At 38.5% G+C, this 21,955-nt stretch overlaps 1 protein-coding gene across 1 annotated transcript in view; it reads right to left on the bottom strand.

Moving 5' to 3' along the window:
- The window catches only part of LOC128735695 (uncharacterized), a 57,732-nt gene extending 41,508 nt beyond the window's left edge, over positions 1 to 16,224 (bottom strand). The window contains exons 1-5 of the mRNA XM_053830179.1: positions 16,179 to 16,224; positions 13,501 to 13,697; positions 2,428 to 2,599; positions 2,065 to 2,170; positions 211 to 392 (exon numbers count right to left, since the gene is read on the bottom strand). Coding sequence (XP_053686154.1) covers positions 211 to 392; positions 2,065 to 2,170; positions 2,428 to 2,599; positions 13,501 to 13,697; positions 16,179 to 16,224 — 703 coding nt within the window. The remainder of the gene's footprint in view (positions 1 to 210; positions 393 to 2,064; positions 2,171 to 2,427; positions 2,600 to 13,500; positions 13,698 to 16,178) is intronic.
- Positions 16,225 to 21,955: the final 5,731 nt, after the last annotated feature.

Genomic DNA, 21,955 nt, shown 5'->3' with positions numbered 1-21,955 from the left:
TTAACATTTAGAATTGTATTTCCAAAACAGTGCACATTCGCTACGGCCAAGCAGACATGCCTTCGTGAAGAAACAACAAACAAAACCGAGCGAGGAAGAAAAAGAAAAAAATACAAATGCCAACACACAAAACTCACGAGAAAGCACGAAACCCAAGAAAGTGAAAAAATCGCTTACTATAACAAGCTTTCCGTGATGTCTGCCACTTACCGTAATAAATCGTCGAACGCTTTTTGGTGTAGTTGGTCTCCGGCACCATTAGGAAGCACTCGATCGTGGTAGGACTTTCGAGCTCCTCCTTCGGTATGCTGCCACTGATGGACACGTTATACAAATTATTCTCACCCTGGACCGACTTGAGCTTTTGCGTTTCGAATAATTTATCGTTGATCCTGCGAGTGGCGACGGGCGGTGCATGTCCGATGTGGGGAAACATGTAAAGAAGTGAAAGAAAAAAAAAACAGAAAGTAAAATGTTTGCAATCGGTTTGATTTCGTGTCTTTTTCCTTCTTTTATCTGTTGTTTGGGGATGTTTTTTCTATTTATTGAGAATGACAGTCTAGGAAAGCTTGATGTAAGAAAAATGAAAATCACCGTCCCGGAAAGCATCACATTAACCTCCGGGGTAAAAGCAGTTCCAATTATGTGGATCGATTTTCTGTCTTTTATGCAATGCAATAGGGGGGCTTGACAGAAAGAATTTACTCAGTGCCTCGATTTGTTATGCGAGTTCTCAAAAGCAGGTAGCAATTATTTTTCAAGCTTCCACAACTGTATTCGTTATCCGAACAACAGTTTTCATGGCCCAATGGCATTCTTTTTTACTACGTTCGCCACTAGAATACGGGGCAATATCTTCAGCTGGGAAAGTTTGCCCCTCTTCGTTGCCTTTTCCATGTAATTCATGGAAATAAATAATCATCGTATAGCATTTCCGTGATACGAGTCTGTCAGCGGATATATTTCAGGGTTTAGTTACGCACATTCACCACATTCTTTCTCCTTAAGCAAATCTTTTGCGTGAGTACAAAGACAATTTGAAATATTGCGATGTTATAAGGATATATCACTCGGTTTTGCACTAAGGTAAATTTATCGAAATATTGAGTTTACCTACCGACATAAGAGAATTTTTTTTCGTAAATAAAGTAAAAAATTCGTCATGTTTATGCTTTACATGGCCTTATTTTATACACAATTAACGATTGTTTGGTACACTCTATTGTGAATGGTGAATTGTTTTCCATCCTCTCACAGGTTATATTTAATCTACATAAATTGAAACAATTTCGGTCTTCCGTATGGAGCAGTGGGAGATATTTCGATTACCGAAAATCGGCCCATAAAGGAAAATCCATTTCATTCGTTACAAAAGGTTAATTGCCTTCTTTAGAGTTGATTTTTTTTTCATTTACGAAAAGCAATACCAATCTCATTATGATATATAAAAATTTTTCATTTCAATTCCATTGAGTCAACAACTAATTTAAAATAAAACACATCCTCCCGCATATTTATACCGGTTGTGACTTGCCACGGTTCATTTGACGTATGCGCAAACGTCTAAACAGTTTATATCTCAATCAAATCTGTTGCCAAACCATCCGAAGCACTCAGGTGACTAGGCACCTACGACAAACTTTTACAATATTCGCTAAATATGCATACCGGTCATGATATCGAGTTAAATTTTCGTCGGCCGGTGAAGCGTGAATACCGGTTGCCATATCTCGAGCGCTTTGTCATTTATGAAAAATTGGAAATTTAAAATTACTATTTTCCCGCTCCTATGCTACCGTGGATTGGTCCTGCCTATCCATCAATGTCACTTCACACACGCGAGAATGAACGATGTCCGGTCGCATAATGGATCACGGCATCAAATTCGTTGCGCTTATTTTACAAAACAGATCCTTGTTTCCGCTTGAGCTAACTTTGTCGGTTCCCATTTACATACATGGTTGAAAAGTGTAGTTCGGGTCATTACAGTCTGAAGCTGTAGCCGCTGCTGCTACCATGGATACCGGGTCAAACACGATGGGGTTGAAAGTTGATAACACTTACCGAATCTGCAGTTCCGGGAGCGGTGAAATGTCCCGTGCATGGCAATCGACCGTGATGTAGCCGTCCCCGTTTAGATAGTAGTTGAGATCGAACTTGGACTCTTGAACTGTGAAATCAATTAGAAACGAAGCAGATTAACGCATCTAACAGCTGTAGTAGAATTTGGGTGAGCCATATTTTAGACGATTCACCCTATTTGAATTTACAAGCTATTCGGCTGATAAAAAAATAATTCTAAAAACTAACGATCGAATTTGAATAATTATGTTTTATAACAATATTACGTTAGGAACACCCTAACTTCCACTCATCTTGTATGACATATTCTGAAGCAGAAAGAGTTGTTTGCGGACTTTGGCTTACCGATGATTTTCAGCTTGGCTGACTTCCGGTCAATCGAAGCGAACGTTTGAACCATGCAAGCGTACTCTCCGGTGAAGTTGGCCAAAGGTTTGATGATGGCCATCGCTCGATGCCTGTGCAACCGTTCTTGTGACACGACGTAGCTGGTGTCGACGCGGTTTTTGAAGGCTTGCTGAAAATAAAAAACCATTGAAAAGAAGAAAAATCTATTATTGTTGTGCTGACCTGACAGCTTATGCTATTGTTGAAAGCTAGCATAGAATCGGGACAGTTAGTATTAAAAGCTTACTGTCCCAAATAGAACTGGATTTCATATTCTAAATTCATGCACGTCAGACGTCAACAACTTCTAAAGAGGAGGAGACTGTCAACAAAGCAACAATTTTTGAACGCAGATATGTCACGTACTTTATTTCGCTGAAATCTTTTATAGAATATGATTTTCTATGTAGCTTGTAACTCTAAATGAAAAATGTATGTTCGTCGAGACTCATAACTGCATTACTATAGGCAGATAATTTTGCCTAACTAATTCTCAAAAAGATTTTTGGGGCTTGCCTATAAGGTTTCTTTGATATATTTAATCATAGCGACAAAAAATGTAGACTGTAGACTGTAAATGTAAATGTAAATGTAAAGAATGTAAATGTAGAAAATGCTAGTATAGATGGCTATGGATTGTCTTCATTATAATAAATATATCACACATTATTTCGCCTGTCCTTCATGAAACTGACCACGTAGAGAGATGTGAGTGTAGGAGTAGTCCAAGCTGCATTTTGGAAGGATGGAGAACAGTGCCTTTACGCAGATTCCACGAGGCGCGAGAGACAACCCAGCTCTGATAATCGATTCAATTATTACTAGGTATAGATACAATGAATGGTAACATTTATTTGAAAGTTTTTGCAGAAAAGTGCTTTGCGCTTGATGAAACTGATCAAACAGCATAATAAACCTTCAAGTTTCTGTCTTGATCTTGCTTTCTACCATTATATTAAGAAAAACATCAATATCACCTATAATGTACCAAAGAAAAGAGACCGCCAAACTAACTAATTTTAACAAAGGTGAGCTGAGGATCCCAGCTAGCACCAAATCGTACATCAATAACTGAAAATTATGGTAAACAACCCCTAACAAATTCGGAATCGTAACTAAAGTTTAATAAAGTCCGCCCGAGTTGATTTTTAGTCGTTTAGTCGATTTTTAGTATAATGATAATAGCTGACATACATACGATATTCAGCACAGAATCGTATAGCAGTACGGAGCGGTCATGCTTAATCGGATATTGTCGAATATGATTAGGCGACATCCATCTAGTACGTCACGCAAATTTTGACCAAAATCAACCCCCCCTCCCCCCCTTGTCACATTTCGTCACACATTTCGGTGACCCCCCTGAGAAAGTACGTCACGTCACGGTAACCCCCCCCCCCTTCACAACAAAAAAATAGATATTCATTTCAACCTTTTTATTTAAAGTTATCAAATGAATTTCAGCAAATAAAATAAGGAAAATTTTCGAGCTTATAAGTCATCGATTCACGGATTTTGAAGATGATCAGAAGTCGCTGATGTGAAGTCGATTAATGTTTCGCGCATATCCACGTCCTTTACATCCATCCACTCAAATTCGTCTGATCTAGTTGAAAGAATCAGGACTTCCTGCTGACGTCTTGCAGTAACACGCATTGGAAGATTTTGTCATTTTGTGTATTCATTCAATCGTGCAATCATTCAACACTACGTTAGATGCGAAATTTAGTCCGCAAGTGGCATAAATTCTATTCTTCAGATAGCTTTTGAGTGAGGGGCAGTATAAATTATACCGAAAAACCTTAAAAGCAGCCGTGGAACTTCGGTTTGAGTTTATGTTGATCGATTGAGTTTAGCACGAATATCAAGGGAAAACATTGCCGTGGGTCTCTGGTAGCACCCCGTAGCCCCTCAGGAGTTTGTGTGACTGCTATTTGCGGATGCAAAAATCTTTTAGGTAGGACGGTACTCAAGCAGCTCTTCAGCGGTGTACTGCATATTCTGTAAAGCCTTAATGGAGAGTTTATACTACATAGAAGAATAAATGAGTCCTGTTCACACATATATGTTGAAAAAAAGTTTTCATTCAAAAAATTTAACTATTTGTTTTAAAATCCATCAGAACGTCTTAAAATGAAGGCTAAAATACAATTTCCCGAATAAATTTTTCATTTGATATTTTTTTTCATGTGACGTCACATAACTTCATACCCCCCCTCCCCCCTACGTCACAAATCGTCACGATTAAGTCTACCCCCCCTCCCCCCTATAAGCGTGACGTACTTTATGGATGCCCCCTTACTTATATCGATGACATGCGTATGTTTATTTCTCATCACGTATATCGCCTCCAAAATACGGATATGCCAATTTTGCGCATCAAATACGATTTATTAGCATGTATATATGTACGTAATGCTGATTTTTAATTTTCATATACATATATAAAAGCTAGCTGGGATATATGTACGTGAAACCAGCGAGCGATATTTAAACATTCAAGAAAGATTGAATCAACGGGAAAGTAAGGAAAATGTAGGGTATTGTCGTTATCGTCGGGACACTGTTATGGTCGGGCCATCACGATTTTACAGTTTTAGTAACTCATGATATCTATGATACAATCATTGCAAAACTTCTTACTGTGATAGCTAACTTTTCACAATATTGTGAGTTTCAATCGTATATTCAAAACACCCGTACTGAATTCAGTGACTAAATCATCCAAAAAAAAGTTTGCCACGCGCAATGAACTTTTCTTCAGGAAATGATTCATGAAATGCAATTATCGAGATAAATTTTGAAAATGTATGAAGTGTGTTGTGCTGCACACGTAGACTATAGAAAAATCCCCTCCAGTAAGGTGTTTGGGAAGGCTAAGGTGAAATACTAGAAAAGCGCTATTTGTACAGGTCGGGTCACTTGAGTAGTCATGGTTGGGCCACCATAATTTTAAGCGCAGAAGCGCAATAATCGCCAGAGAATGTCACACGCGTACCAGGAATAACAATATTATTTTACTAGAATGAACCTAAAATGTTTCTTTACAGGGTTTTAGTATATAATAAACCTTTTCAGAAAAACATAATCCCAAAATATTCTATCGGTGAAAAGTTGAAAAAAACATGTTTAAAGGTTTTTCCATGAAATAAGCAAAACTCGTACATTGTTCTGACGACCAAATAGTTTAAATTTACTTCCAGTGTCTCTCAGCCTCTGAATTCGTGAAAATGGTATAAGAAAGATTTGTCGATAAATAAATTATCTATAATTTTTCCAAACATGATATTGTTCTATCTCCAATATACACGTCACCAGGGAACAGAGACCTCTAGCGCATGTAACATGGAAACTAATGTCTAAACCTTCATTTTTTCCTCACATTGAAAAAAGCACAAATCTAACTTTTGATGAATTTCTTCGTAAAGTTCTATACAAGTGCTTACAAGACTTCTTGACTTTTAGTTTTTCGTAATATTTTTGATATAAAAATCTTCGATGAAAAACATATTTTGCGTAGGTATGGGAATATTGGGATTTAAAATCTTATAGATTCCTATGCACATGCACTTTCAATACAATTCGCTGGCAACTTCACGTATCAAAACTGCTGCAATCTTTTGCAGAATGTTTCAAAATTGTTTCAAATTTGAGAATTTAGTCATTAGGGTGAACCTTTTGGTATTAGGGCGCTTCGAAAAGCCGTCACGTGTTTTTTGTTAGAGACGTTTTAACCACTCACGGTTATTCGTGAAGTCACGTATGTTATTTAAACAAAAACAGTTTTTTTAGTTTCCAGGTCGATTTTGATGATTTTCATGGCCGCCTACAGCAACAGTCCCATTAACAACTCATTTATTTTGTTATTTTCACGTTGAAATATTTAGTGGCCATATGGAATTTGTTATTTTTCCCTAAAAGGTCAGAACGTTCTGCAAAACAAATCATGGATTTTAGATTTTGATGGTGAATATTTAGCCATTTTTCAATTACAAATGAAACCAAATCCGTAGGTGTAACGTTATCCTTCAGAAAACTGGAACTTGAAATTCTGAGTGATTTTATGCAGAATGATTACAAGGCGAATGATCCTACTTGATAACTTCATATGGGATTTCGAGTAGCTATGAAACCATTAAACGATATTAATATTTTTTGAAACGATGGTTCTACAATTTATGAAGGGACGGTAGGGGAAAGAAATGAAAATTTTGTTGAAGGTGGGGAAGAGCGGAAAGGAAAGGAGGAGGGGGGGGGGATATTGGTAGCTACGCTTGACAAGTTGTCATTTTGACACCTACCTTTTGTCCAATGCTGGAAGGTGCATGAGACGAACCAAGCTATAATATGAGAAATCCAGCAAATTATATGAGTATATTATTAGAACCAAGGATGAAATTTTGTTTTTTTTTGTCACGAGAGAGGGCTTAAACATGCTTTTGATTAGCATTTCGATGTTAGATTAACAAACCAGCCTCCATGTTCGACTCTTACCTGAGAGGAATTGTTTGAGTAGGATCATTTGATAGTACGATCATTGCCGGTCAGATAGACAATCTCTTGGAATATTTAATTTAATTTAGGTTAATATTAATTAAAATTCAATCTCTTGCAATATGAGATTCAAATCTTTTGAGATTCATGTTTGCTGAATGTTGGTTTGCTATAGTTTGAACTTTCAGGAAAAAATATCGATTAAAATAAATAACTCTGCCAATACAACGACTTGACGTAATATTTGTAACTTTGTCTCAATTTTGTGCACTTATTATTTATATTTTTTAGAAAGCTTTTGAAAACTTATTAATTTGCTACATTGTACCAAAACTTTCAAAGTTGTGAGTTTTTACAAACAATAAATGTGACGATTTTTGAATCACCCTAAATGAAGAAATTTTAAATTTTTTTTAGTTTGAATAGGGTAAATATTGTTTGTATAGCGGATTTTTCATATTCAAAATAGCGAAAAAACTACAAACCGACAAGTTTATTGAGCATGCTTTAGAACATCTAGTAGAAAATGTTTAATTTGTGCTTTTTTGAAGCACAGGAAGGAATGAAGGAATAGATGAAGGTTAAGAAACTGGTTTCCATATTACATGCGCTGGAGGTCTCGCTTCCCTGGTGACGTGTATATTGGAGATAGAACAATACCATGTTTGGAAAAATTATAGGTAATTTTATTATCTACAAATATTTCTTACACCATTTTGACGAATTCAGAGGCTGAGAGACACTGGAGGTAAATTTAAACTATTTGGTCGCCCGAACAACCTACGAGTCTTGCTCGAGTATGTCACGGCAAAAATCTTTAAACATGATTTTTTCAATTTTTCACCGATAGAATATTTTGGGATTATGTTTTTCTGAAAGGGTATATCATATACTAAATCCCTGTGAAGAAACATTTTGGGTTCATTCTAGTTACATAATATTGTTATTCCTGGTACGCGTGTGTCAGTTACGTAAAATGTGATGAAATGAAGCAAAATTAATACGATAAATACTTAGATTTTTGTTGTAATTTCATTGTAGTTGTACAATTCGGAAAAGGCAATATCTGCAATACTGATTTTACAAGATCGCCAAAATTTCGCAAAAATGCAATTAAAAATAGGGTATTTGTGCATATATGAGCCGTTGTTCACGGAATTCATTCTTTTCATGCCTCTGTATAGAATTTCAATACGTATGTCTTAGGTTTTCTGCGGTGACCCAAGCTGTACAACATGGCCCGACTATGACAACATTTTTTGTCTTCACGTAAATGCCTCTAACTTTTTTATTTTTCAAGCAATCAGTTCAAAACTTTCCGGAAATATACCTTATTCTTAGACCTTTGCCACGATTTATTTAGATTTCCAAAATTTCTTTTGAATCGAAAGTTATGGGCGAATTCCAAAACGTGGCCCAACCACGACGACAATCCCCTACTATATAAAGATTAGCTTGAAGTGGTAAGCATGGAGCAAATAAATACTATTCTGAAATCGGTAGGTGATTGGTGGTGGTAGCCAGGGATGCCACATATAATTCTGTGTTATTTGTTGAAAAAATCTGGCCATCTGTACAGCGAAATATCTGTGCAAAAATCTGTCCAATGCAAAACAATGAGAGTGAAAGAGAGGGATATTCATTTTGCTGACTATTTCCATCTCTTTCGCGCTTATTGTAAAAACTTAAAAATCTGTTTAATCTGCGTAATTGGTGAAAATCTGTATTCTATGCATACAGATTCTGTACAGGCGATTTCTTTCATATATCTGTTAAACACAGAATAATCTGTGTATGTGGCAACCCTGGTGGTAGCATCGCTAAACTTGCCGTAGCGACGTCCGGCAACAGACAGCCTGTTTCTATCACACTGACTGAGAAGATAATAGTCTATTATCTCGACGGCAAAAACAAAGAGCAATCATACAAAACTAATTATTGTCGCTTAGGTGAGGTGTGATAGGCAGGGCTGTACTCAGTGCACCTATTTTGCTTTTTTAGCTGTTAAAAATTGAGCCACCCAGAGCGCTCTCTGTTCACCACCCAGTGTGAAGTGAGAGTGCGCCGTAAATACTTAAGATAGAGCATTACTTAGTTCAGCAATCTTATGGATAATAATCGACTCTATAAATGCCCCATACATAACATTTTTGAATTTTGTTTGGCAGAGGTGTTACAGCTAAAAAAGCAAAATAGATGCACTGAGTGCAGGACAACCCTGGTGATAGGATTAAAAGAAACAAAACTAGGTATCAGACCACCATAAGCGTGCTGCAGTAGTTTAGTCAGTAAAGCATTCAGGTACTTACTACCCGAAAGAGAGTGTGTGTGAGCCCCACTTGCCATTGAACGTCCCAGTCAGGGTTGCCACATGCACAGATTATTCTGTGTATAACAGATATTTGAAAGAAATCACCTGTACAGAATCTGTATGTATAGAATAAAGATTTTCGCCAATTACACAGATTAAACAGATTTTTGAGCTTTTACAATAAGAATGAAAGAGTCGGAAATAGTCAGCAAAATGACTCTCCGTCTCTTTCATTGTTTTGTGTCTGTGTCAAGTGTCTGTGTCTGCGGAGACATATATAGGATGGGCGTAGGACTACGAATGTATGTTCCTACAGGCAGGGATGCCACATAAAACTCTGTGTTTTTTTGTTGGAAATATCTGGCCATCTGTATAGCGAGGAAAAATATCTGGGCAAAAATCTGTCAGATGCAAATCAATGAGAGTGAAAGAGACGGAGAGTCATTTGGCTGACTATTTCCGTCTCTTTCACTCTCAAGTAAAAGCTCAAAAATCTGTTTAATCTGTGTAATTGGCGAAAATCTGTATTCTGTGCATACAGATTCTGTACTGGCGATTTCTTTCAAATATCTGTTAAACACAGAATAATCTGTGCATGTGACAACCCTGCCTACAGGTACTGTCCCTCTCCCTAATATTGATACTACGGACCTTTCTATAGATTTCGTATGAAGATATTAAATTTGAACAATATTCGGTCGAAGTGTATGCTACAGTTCGATAGGTCTACAACAGTCTATGAATTTCACCTAAAGATTCACTTAAACATTTTAAATGAAGAAAAACAATTCGACCTGCGATAAATCTGCGTTCGTGGCTAAGGGCGCATTAACTTGTGCTTTTTCAATTACAGTAATCTCCCCAATAAGGACGCTAATAGGAACCGCGTTAATCTAAACCGTATAATCGAGTCTACGTTGCATATGGGAATTGACTTAATTGGTTCCAACATGGAATAACTCATGATCTTGACCGTCTAGAACGATAGTGTCTTCGACAAAGTTGTTCAGCAAATCGAGGGCTTTCCGTTGGATTGTAGTATTTCGGAATTGCCTCACTACGTGGCGTTAGCGTATATGTAATATTTTTGTATAGGCTGTATCTTGCACTGCAGACTATCTAGCAAGTTGTGTTTTTCGGGAAGGTTGCTCAAATGACTACCACCTTCAAGATGGCATGAAAAATAGCGCACAACTAACTCACTACGTGGCGCTAGTGTATATGTGATATGCTTAGACAGGCTGTATCTTACGCTGCTGACTATCTGGAAAGTTGTGGTCTTCGGGAAGGTTGCTCAAATAACTACCATCTTCAAGATCAGGGCATTTTTTTGTGTTTGCCATAGCTCATGATTTTGGTAATGTATAAGAAGTTGCTTTCTTCGGAAAGGTTGTTTAAGTGACATCCTCTGGAAAATGCAACGTTGGCAGTCGATGAAATTCCTTAGAATGTTTTCACTGCTCGCATTTAACTTGCCACGGACATGGAAAATATATTGCAACACGAGAAAGCTGAATTACTAAAAGTAATATTACGTATGCCGTTGACTTCATATTATTAATACTGTGTGACATAAATGCCTATTAAGTGGTTGCAAGTTTCGATAAAAAAAATAGTGATAAAAATGCAAATATAATTGTTCATGAATCATTAAGAATGTTTAGAAAGTAACTGGAAATGCTGACGTGAGTAACTGGAAACGTGACTGAGACTAATTAAATAAGTGAGTTGGTGGTATTTCTCTGGCCATTTAGGAAGTAGCATTAATAATTGGTAGATTAGCACGATACATTTTTTGGAGGCAGTAAATGTTGCTAGAAAATAAAATTGAGCGTTGAGCGTTAAACATCGCAAGATACAGCCTGTATAAGAATACTACACATACGCGCCGCGAGTGAATTCTGTGCTATTTTCCATACCTCATTGAAGGTGTCAGCCATTTGAGTAACCTTCCCGAAGATCGCAACTTTCTAGATAGTCAGCAGCGCAAGATACAGCCTGTTTAAGCATATCACATATACACTAGCGCCACGTAGTAAACCAGTTCTGCGATATTTTTCGTGCCATCTTGAACATGGTAGTCATTTGAGCAACCTTCCCAATGACCGCAACTTTCTAGATAGTCAGCAGTGCAAGATATAGCCTGTATAAGAGTATTACATATACGCTAGCGCCACGTAGTGAGTCAGTTCTGTGCCATCTTTGAGGTGGTAGTCATTTGAGCAACCTTCCCGAAGACCGCAACTTTCTAGATAGTCAGCAGGGCAAGATATAGCCTATATAAGAGTATTACATGTACGCTAGCGCCACGTAGTGTGACAATTCCGCAATAATATAATCCAATGAAAACCCGTTGTTGTACTGAATAACTCTGTCGAAGACACCAACCTTCTATACGGTCAGGATCACGAGTTATTCCATGTTGGAACCAATTAAGTCAATTCCCATATGCAACGTAGACTCCAATAAGGACGTTCGACCGCGTTAATGGAATCTCTCGAGACCGTCCTTATTGGAAACGTTCTTATTCGAAACCGCGTTATTCGGGGGACTGCTGTATTTACTTTTTTATAAACAGAATCCCGCTTTTGGCTCCAAAAACTGCTTCCGAAATTGGACTCTTCGACGAAAAGCTAATGACTGCTAGTTTCCCGTTAAGTTATTTTGCTTTTATACTGAGCTTCATCTTCTTCTGCTTTAAAAATGGAGTTTTAGTATGTATTATGGAAATTTGCGAAACTGGAATTAAATTGGAATAACATTTTCATTGCTAGCCAGTCGTAATGGTTTATCTCTCCAAACATTTCAATGATTCGCAAAATCCTGGAGCTTGCGAAGAAAGATCTAATTATTTATATTGGTCTTATAACAGGACATTGTCCGAACCGCTTGAATCTGAAGCTTAAAAAAAGACTCGGGACACCTATTATGCCGATGTCTGGCAATTTTTAATTAAAGATCAAGGTTCTTCGACAGAGGGCTGTTAGAACCCTTGATATTCGAAGAACAACTTCCACCGCAGTAGTGAACTTCATTCGAAGTGCATCACCGACCTGGGCAAATACTATTAGTCAAGCAATTACAATCGCTTCTGATAGTGTTGCGTTTGCTTCTTTAATATACAAAGATAAACACGTTATTGTTGAGAACCAGCAGAAATGGCCATTTGACTAAGAGCTTGATCAAGAAACAAGCGGTTTCATACGTGAATAGTGTCTTAGATTTTTACTTTAAAAATGTCGGTAGCACAGCACATGCAAAAAAAGCAAGGCTATGGATATAAACGTCCTTAAGAACTTGACCTTTCTTTATCGACAGACTTCGCAGCACAGCACATTCGTCCCAAGTAAAAAAGTTATAGAGAACTAAATTGCCATTTTTACAAGATAATTAGATTCCGATACTATTTCGTGGTTACCGAGTACTAAACTAGTAAGTAACACCAATTTGTATTATTCTAAAATACAAAGTAACTAACCGAGTGACACGCAAGTTACACGCGTGCGGTTCTTTAAGGTGATGCTGTAGCACTCCATTAATACCAAGCTGATTCATCTCTACCACAATGTTCTATATGTGCTTGAATTGAAAAACTTTGAAGGTTGGTTCGGTTTGAATTAAAATTTAAGTACTGTACAAAAATTTTGTATTAAATTTGAATTAATATGGACAAATAATCACTGGTTTCTTCTTCTTTGTTTAGTTATCAGGACCTTTGTTTAGGACCAGGACATAATTTTTTTCCAAATTTGTATAAGCCTAAGTTGTTTGATGACAAATATTTTGTGTTTTGAACAAGTTCTCTAAGCCATCAGCATCAGCAATCAGCATCATCAAGCAGTGAGCAGTTTCTATCCAGCAGTTTCTATTTCTATCTAAAATTACCCGGTACCACAAGACAACCTTCAAAATACGATATAACCGCCAATTTCCAAATATTTTTGCTGGATTGCTGAGACGTATGCATTCATTCTTATGTCAATGTTATTGTTCTATGATGCTTGGTTCAAGTGTTATGAATTTTTGAAATAAGCGAAATTCAAGAAAATCAAAACATTTCCATTGAAGTTTTCTGAGAAAATAGAAGATATCCTGTATGCTCGTGTAAAAAGCTATATGGAATTTTGAAACCTTCGTCGCAACTTGCACCATAATTTAAAAAATGCTTGTATGTATAAAGCATAACGAATATGCTAGTGAAGAGGTGTTTTTCTATGCATACTTACAAATGGAAAAGGATTCTTGGTTGGTATCCACTGGTACACCGGCTGTCCGTCTAGGAACCATTTGAGCACAAATCCTTTCTCGTTCTCGTCGACTTCGTACTCACAATCCAGTATCAGCGGGTCCGGATTCTTAGAATTCTTATCTAACAGGTAGGTGGATGGCACTTTCAGGCTTGTAATCTTCACTGACGAACAGACTGCAATGGAGCGGAAACGTAAAACACAAAAACGAATTAATAGATTTATTCAGTTTGATGGGATAGAAAACTTCTGCCCACATACGGGTTGAATTATTATCATTGTTTTTCACCCTTCAATGTCAAATCAGAATTTCATATTACGTTAGCGCTTTACCCAAAAAATATTCTTATAGGATCTGTATTAATCGAGTGACTGCACCAGTTTCAATTTTCAACCATTAATTATTCCCAATCATAAACAAAAAAAAAAACACAAAATACAAAACAAAACCAGAAATTCGCCGTCTAGCACATTAAATTTTTTCTGTGATTTTAAGTCACCGCAAGATCACTCTCTTCAGGCTTGGTTGAAAATTTCAACAAAAAGATAACATAATGGAGTGATTTTATCTTATTTTCCATTTTACGATTTTCATAAGCAATAAGAATTGTATCCCTGCAAAGCTCATGAAAGATTAATTACCGTTTATTTCTTATTCATCGAGAAAAATGAATATCTTATTCTAATCGTTTTAGAGACCGAGAATAAATTACTCACATCAATTCCATATCTTACCATTTCTTGCATTTTGCAACTTCAATACAGTTGCTGGTAAAACTCTTGATTCGGTAAGTCCCCGACGGCTTAGTTGAAATGGCTTAGCGTCGCTCAACCAACTGGAGAGCGGAAAGTTGATATTTTTCCACAATAACATCATCAAAGTGTATTCAAATTAAGTCAGAAAACTTTTGCCAGCTTCCTGCTCAAGTGTCATTCTTTGCCAGTCACACCGGATGCGATGTACCGTCACCGAGGAGGCCAGGTTCACTCGAAAGGAAGCAACCTGGGGAAATAAACTAATGACCGAGGAAATAATTTTTAATTAATTTGTTCTGCATCGTTGAGTTCTTCATTTTTAATTTACAAATGGAACTAAGCCTCGCAAATCGACTCGCTGCCGTGGGTGGCTGGCTGGCTGGTAATGAAAGCAAACCATGCTCTCTTTCTCTGTGTCGGCGAGTGAATTCGTTAGCTTTTAGATAAATTAGCTCCCTGGGAATGATGACACCCGAACTGTGTTGTCTAGTAGCGGACAAAATTGTACCTTTTGATATGAAGTACTGAAAAGACCTGTTCAATAGGAAAAACTCTATGATAGTCATCAGTTATTCTCTATTATATTTAAAATGTGTTTCTAAATATTGGGTTTACAAAATGGTTTGAAATGGTCGTCTGGCAGCTAGCAAAAAGTAATAGCAAGCAAACGGAAATACATTAATTAGCCTATTGATTCATTTTGATTTTGAAATAAATGAGGAGCTCTTAACCTTAGAAAAACGAACTGTATCAATGTTTTCTCTTAATACATAAATACTGAATTTTAAGCACAATTAGTGTGTCCCAAGCCATAAAAAAACAAACAAAAAGAATATGGAGTATGGACCTTTCAGAAAGAATGTTCGGTCTTAAAAAATTAGCTAATTGTAGGATGGTATATCTATTTTATCGCAATTAATGTATTTTTCGCAAAAATACCGACCAATTAGGCTAAAAACTCCAGACTTCTGGGTTCCTCATTAGGTTACATTAAATTAGACATAAAATTCGACTTGAATTTACGTTAAAATTAGAACTTGGATTCGGACTTGAACTCCCAAGTAACAATTTGGCTTTTATTATACACTTATGATGGCATTTAAGACCAAAATTGGCCATGAAGACCGCCATAAGAGTACAATAAATCTCACATTGTTACTTGGGCTTGTACTTGACATTAGAATTGAAATTGGACTTAAATTTAATCCAATGTAGGCTTGACGCCTGATCTCAAATTAAACTCAAAATTAGACGAGAAATTGTAAATACAAAATAGGACTTAAGGTGGATTTGAAATCGTACTTAAAATTGATCTTTAAATCGGATCTTCAAATTTAGCTTAATGAGTCCACTAGATTCTGAGATACCGCCAGCTGAATAAACATGGTTTCGATGAAAACGCGTTTAAAGTTTCGTACAGTGATGCACTTCCCTTGCGCTGATCCCACTGTATTTGCCATAACTTTTTAACGAGAACAAAAAAAATTAAACACGAAAATGGACTTGAATTTGGACTTTAAATTCAACTTCAAATTGAATATGAAATTTAACTTGAGATAGGATTGGAATTTGAGCCTGAAGTTAAAATTAAAATAGACCTGAAATTTCACTAAAAATTTAACTCTTCCACTACGTAGTATGGTCTCGACTTGTATTTGTTTGTAGCTTTTTTTTGGGAAATGGCGTATGTAGTCAAACCAAAATCGTAACAAATTTTTAGTTACTCTCCGACGTTTCGCTTTTATTTTTAAAGCTTTTTCAAGGAATCGCTATACAGACATACAGTTAAAATCCCAATGTTTATAGCGTTTCCTTGAAAAAGCTTTAAAAATAAAAGCGAAACGTCGGAGAGTAACATACGCCATTTCCCAAAAAAAGCTCTTCCACTACTTTATACTTACTTCTAACGGAATTTCTCTCCACTGTACACGGATCTAGGCTACTCATCGTTAATTCGTTGAGCATCTCGACCCGCGCTTGTCAACTTCAACCTGATCGAGCCTTCTAGCACGTTGGGTCCCCTCCATTTTTGGCACCAGTGAAGTTCTTGAAGAGAACAGATTCCGCCAGTTGTACGATGAGAATCTCTCCAAATAGTGCCTTTCTTCGCTTTCGGTTTGTACTCCGCCAAAAATACATTTTTCGTTCGAATACGTAAGTGCATGTCGTCCGTACACAAAATTACAGGGTCAAATCCGTAGAGGACTACCGGGCTGATTAGCGTTTTGTTGTCGGCGGTGGCAATCAACCAAAATATATGAACTCATCAACCACTTACAGTTCATCGCCGTCAAAAGTCACCATTGGAGACGAACGTTACTTTCTCTGGAGCCTTTTCCTATCATATATTTGGTTTTTGACGCATTTATTAATAATCCAATTCTGCTGGCCTCCATTTTCTGGCATACTTTGCTTCCGCCGTCCCAGAGTTCCTACCCTACTAGCACGGTTGTAGTTTGCTACTTTTGCCGAAGATCATACCTCTTGTTGTCCGAATCGCACCTTCAACAACCTTCAACCTTCAATGTTAAATAACATGCGACCAGTGTTGTCGATTGGTTGTAATATCGCTCAGGTGTTTGCTGTATCCTGCACTGCATTTGAATCGTTTGTTTGAGAAACCCCACATGTGCATTTAACACAGTTGTAGGAAAACAACAAAAAACTGATTTTATCGAAATTTTTTCAACCCCAACTAAAAGCTATTTGTGTAACCAACCTTTCTCCGGAATTTGAGCGAAGATGTATAAAAGTCCCGCGGATTCAAAACTGTCAAAAACACTGTCAAAACTGTCATGAAAGTCGACTCATGTCTAATGGCGGTAGTGGGGTTTCTCATACATACGATTCATTTCTTTTTGCTATAATCGCTATTGAGTGAGCGATATGCTTATTAAATTTTATGCGTGCTTGTGTGTATTGAGTTTACCCTTCCTTCATAGCTTGCTCTACTTTACCCACTGGTTTCTTACTACCAACCAGTACTATCCCACATTATAGCTGTTCCCTGGCGAGGGCTTATTGCGTTCTTCTGACCAGTTATAAACTATAATAGTGACTTTAGCACTGTCAAGTAATGAGGAGCCTGAAAATAAACCCATGCTAAAGTCACTTGACATCGAATGGCCTGATTCTACTAAGATACGAATCCATGACCACTCGCTTATCAAAGCAGACCCGGAAAGCTTTGATCAGCCGCATCAGTTTGTCCTAAAATCCGTTCTGGTGCATTATCTGCCATAGCTCTCCGCGTTTGACTGTATTGTATGCTGCTTAAAAATCCACGAGAATATGAAGTGTAGGCACGTTGTACTCCGAAATTTGTGGAGTATTTATCGAAGATTGACAACTTGATCCGTAGAGGCACAAGCCCCATTATAGGCCGCCAGATACTGCCCTATGAAATATCTTGTTTTTCTGGATAGACGATATAGCAAGATCTGGAAGTCGCGGTAATTACTGGAATTGAGCCGATGATGATCTTGTAGATGAAAAAAATCACAATCACACCTGCCATCTATTCCTGCGGTAGTTTCTCCTCCTTTTGAGTCCATAAAATTAACCTGGAACTGTTGTGATAGGCTTCAACGTGGAACGCTCGGGTTCAAATCCAGCAGCGGTAGGTGTTAGTTAGAGTTTTTTAGTCTATCTTAATCACATGAACCGACTTTATAGAAATTCGAAGGAGGCGGAGGTAGAAAATAGAAAAGTATAAAAATATAAATTAATGTGCTATTTTATAAATTTTTTACTGCGTTTCTTTAGAAGCTGCTTAGCGCTCTTTGCAGCGAACTCAAGGCAATTTTAAAGTTCGGTTAATTACAGGTAAATCTGCTTAGCAAGCTATAGATCCATAGACATAAGGCTTTTTAACTTTCCTTAGACACCATTATCCGAACTCTTAGTTACTTTCAAGTTGCATGTTGAACTTTCAATCTGCATGTTGAACTTTCAATTCGCTACAGATATTAACGGAACTTTATTGCGAATCAAGTTCGGTTTACAAATGTAGTGTCTGGTTGTTCAGTAAGAAAGTTCTGCGAAACTAAATTTGAACCAAATATGAACCTCCAAGTTCTTTTCTTAAGTGAAATTCGAACTTTTGGATGCTTGGGTCCTTCTGTTATATCGCTAACAAAGAACTGTTTCCATCTGTCGGTCACCTCGCGCTCATTTGTGAATAGGTTTTCCTCCGATCTGGACGATCACGCGATGATAATCTTGATTCCGTGGCGAACAACTGTCGTACATGTTGTTTGTGTTGCTTCTAGCTGTGCATAGAACGCTTCCTTTCCGTCATCAGGTCTATCTTCGTGTGGACGGTGCACATTTATGATGGTGTAGTTGAAGAAACGGCCTTTTTTCATCAACATACACATTCTATCGTTGATCACCTTCCAGTCCATCACGCGATCCTGCATTCTGCCCATAACTACAAAAGCCGTGAAGTTTAGTACGGTAGATTTTACAATTGACGGAGGGAACGGTAGAAGAAAGTAATGAGACTCTATGTTTCAGGACGATAAGAACAGATTGAGCCCTGGCGTAAAGGGAAAGAGCGGAAGATGAGGAGGTAAGGAAGAAGCCGTTCCCAACTCGTTGGTTGCTCCGCCGCTCTGGTAGATTAAGGCCTTGCCGCCATGGATTCGAGAAATTCAACGGTCTGCACTTCTAGGTACAAAGCATTCATTCCATGCCCTTATTTCATTGCCTTTGTGCATGCCGAATGTTCTGAGTCGAAGTTTCTTGATTTTTTGTAGCGGATAGGTTTAGGTAGGTTGCCTTACTAGGGTCACGCAATCAAGGGCCACGCATTTCTTAATTCAGCTTCTCTCTCCGGATCAGACGCTGTCATGAGCCGCTCTTAATCTAGAGTACAATCCCGCACTTGGTTGAGGAATCGTCAAGCTATTAGTAATTTAGTAATTTTGTGTGTGTGTGTGTGTGTGTGTGTGTGTGTGTGTGTGTGTGTGTGTGTGTGTGTGTGTGTGTGTGTGTGTGTGTGTGTGTGTGTGTGTGTGTGTGTGTGTGTGTGTGTGTGTGTGTGTGTGTGTGTGTGTGTGTGTGTGTGTGTGTGTGTGTGTGTGTGTGTGTGTGTGTGTGTGTGTGTGTGTGTGTGTGTGTGTGTGTGTGTGTGTGTGTGTGTGTGTGTGTGTGTGTGTGTGTGCAGCTATAGAGTGAGCGAACTGCTTATTATCCGTGCTTAAAGTGTCAGTGTGTTTTCACCCCTTTTGCCCTCTACGCTTCTTACTCCTTTTCAACCAATCTAGCACTAGAGCCAGGAAGTGCGGAGACTAGTTACAATTTGTCCTTGGACAAGAGGCTTCATTCGCACCTCGAGCAAGTATCTCTCTTATAACCAGTCCCGGCTAAAGGTTTCATGGTCGGTAAAGTAGAGTTCAGCACAGAGTGAGGGTGTGTATGTGTTCCTTACTACTTATGCATTACCAATCTCGTTCCTAGAACCAGGAAGCGGAACAAGCTATAATTTGCCCTTGAACAAGAGGTTTCATTCGCACCTCAAGCAAGTACCACTCTTATAACTTGCCCTGGCAAAAGGCTTTCATTGTTAGTAAATGCAGAATGCAATAGGAAGGATGTGAAGGGGCCTGAGAATAAACCCATGCTAAAGTCACTTAACATCGAATGGCCTGATTCTACTAAGATTCGAACCCACGACCACTCGCTTGTCAAGGCAGACTCGGTAACCTTGCGGCTACAGGGCCCCCCTTGGCCCCCCTAATTCTTACGATTCAGGTTTGCCAAGAAATTCTCGATGGGACGCAGCTGGAGGACGTTGGGCGAGTTTGCCGACTTCGATATTCAGCCGCTCCATTTCCTCCAACGATCGCTTCGAGTAGTGGGCCGACGTCAGGTCCGGCCAGAACACCGCGTCTTCGCCCTTATGGCATTTCTTGATGAACGACGCAACTTCCGGCAGGCATTTCGTAATATAAATTTCCCAGTTTACGGCCAGTCCGGAGCGAAAGAAGAGCGGCTTTGACATCCCCTTCTCGCAGATTGTCAGCCACAGCAGCACCTTCTTGGGGAACTTGGTGTGTAAAATGAACTTCACCTCGGAGCTCACTTACTTCGTGAGGGAAGTAAAATACGAAGTGCCCTGCCAGTCGTTATCATCCAGGGTGCGATAGGTTTCGTCGTCGCGATTCGCCGGGAAAAACGTCTTAAAACGTCTATTCAGCCGCTGCCGCTGCATCATTGCCTGCAGCTCCGAGACCATTGGACAAGACAGTCGCTTCCTGACATGTATGTCCATGTTCGCCAGGCACTTTTTCACTGTTTGGCCGGTTGCACCGACCTCCCAGCCAAGCGAACGCAGCGATGTAGCCGCGTTTCCTTCGGTGTTCCTCTTCAGCATCCTTTGGAGCTTCTTCTCGTTTAGGGTCTTCGGCCGTCCGAAACCGAGCTTTCTCGCGATGCTCTGATTGCTGTCCAATAGTGTCAAGATGTTGTAGATGTCGGAACGGGCATATCCGGCATCCACAAACTGCCGCTTGGTGTCCGTTTTCGACGCGGCGGGCGCTCACGAGCCGTTCAAATGCACCGGTTCACAAGAAGGAGCGTTCATACGAACGGCTCTTGAAAAAGAACCATGGTTCTACGAACGCACCCGAAAGTGACACGGTTTGCAGCAGAAAATGAACGGTTCAGAGCCGCTCACACGAATGAGCCGTTTGGCCCATCATTACTTTGAACGCACAAACTTCTTCACTGTTTTTGCCATCACGGTTAGAGTTCGACTGATCGAGCAGTAGAATTTTTTTGTAAGCAAGCTAATATAGGATTACCTTCCATTAGAAATTTATCAAACTCAATTAACTATCTTAGTATTTTTATCACTATCTGAAAAAAGTCCATTTTTTTAATGCATAGGTTATATCTTTCCTATAAGTTAAAGTTTTGTTGAACGGTTAAATCAACATTCGTTGAGATCTAGTATCAAGGTAAGATGTATGTGGAGTGATTTATGAGTACAATAATGGAAAAAATCAATTGATTTCATTATGCGCTTATCCCATTTTCCTTAATATCCGTTTAAAAAAATCGCGCTTCCGAATCTGCAAGCTGACGAAGAACCACAAAATTACCATAAAACCAATCTGTGGAGTAAAAGGCAAAACCTAATGGAAACAATAAACGTAATCCTCCAAATGAGAAAGCTAGACTTCGAAACGTCTTTTTAACGCAGCCAGAAGGTCGGGTGAAGCGGCCGGTTGATAAGCAATTATCCTTTTCTCACTTAAATTGGTACCTAAATGCAGGAAAAATCTCTTCCTTGCTCGGAGGATGGTGACTATACTCGGAACTTACTAATAATGCGATGCCGAAATTGTCTCGTAAATTCCAGTATTTTTGCTATCTAAGCTGAGAAACGGAAGAATTATGTTAGCCAACAGCGGGCAATTAAGGTGTTTTTTGCTTGCCAAAAAGAAGAATTCGACTTCTTGATCAGTGCAGTATTTTTATAGGTTACCCATAAATGGATTGCGTTGCAAAGTATTCTACAACTTTACTTTGGTTAATTGCTTCGAAACCTTACTTTAATTCACCTTCACACCTACCTTCCTTATTCGAAGTATTTTACAATCAAGGAGCGAATGAATATTTGTTTCCAATGCTGTAGGATTACAAACAGAAGGTCTTTCCCCAGCCGAGA

Source organism: Sabethes cyaneus, chromosome 2, assembly GCF_943734655.1.
Source record: "Sabethes cyaneus chromosome 2, idSabCyanKW18_F2, whole genome shotgun sequence".
Classification (NCBI taxonomy): Eukaryota; Metazoa; Arthropoda; class Insecta; order Diptera; family Culicidae; genus Sabethes; species Sabethes cyaneus.
This window is presented reverse-complemented; position numbering and strand designations above follow the sequence as displayed.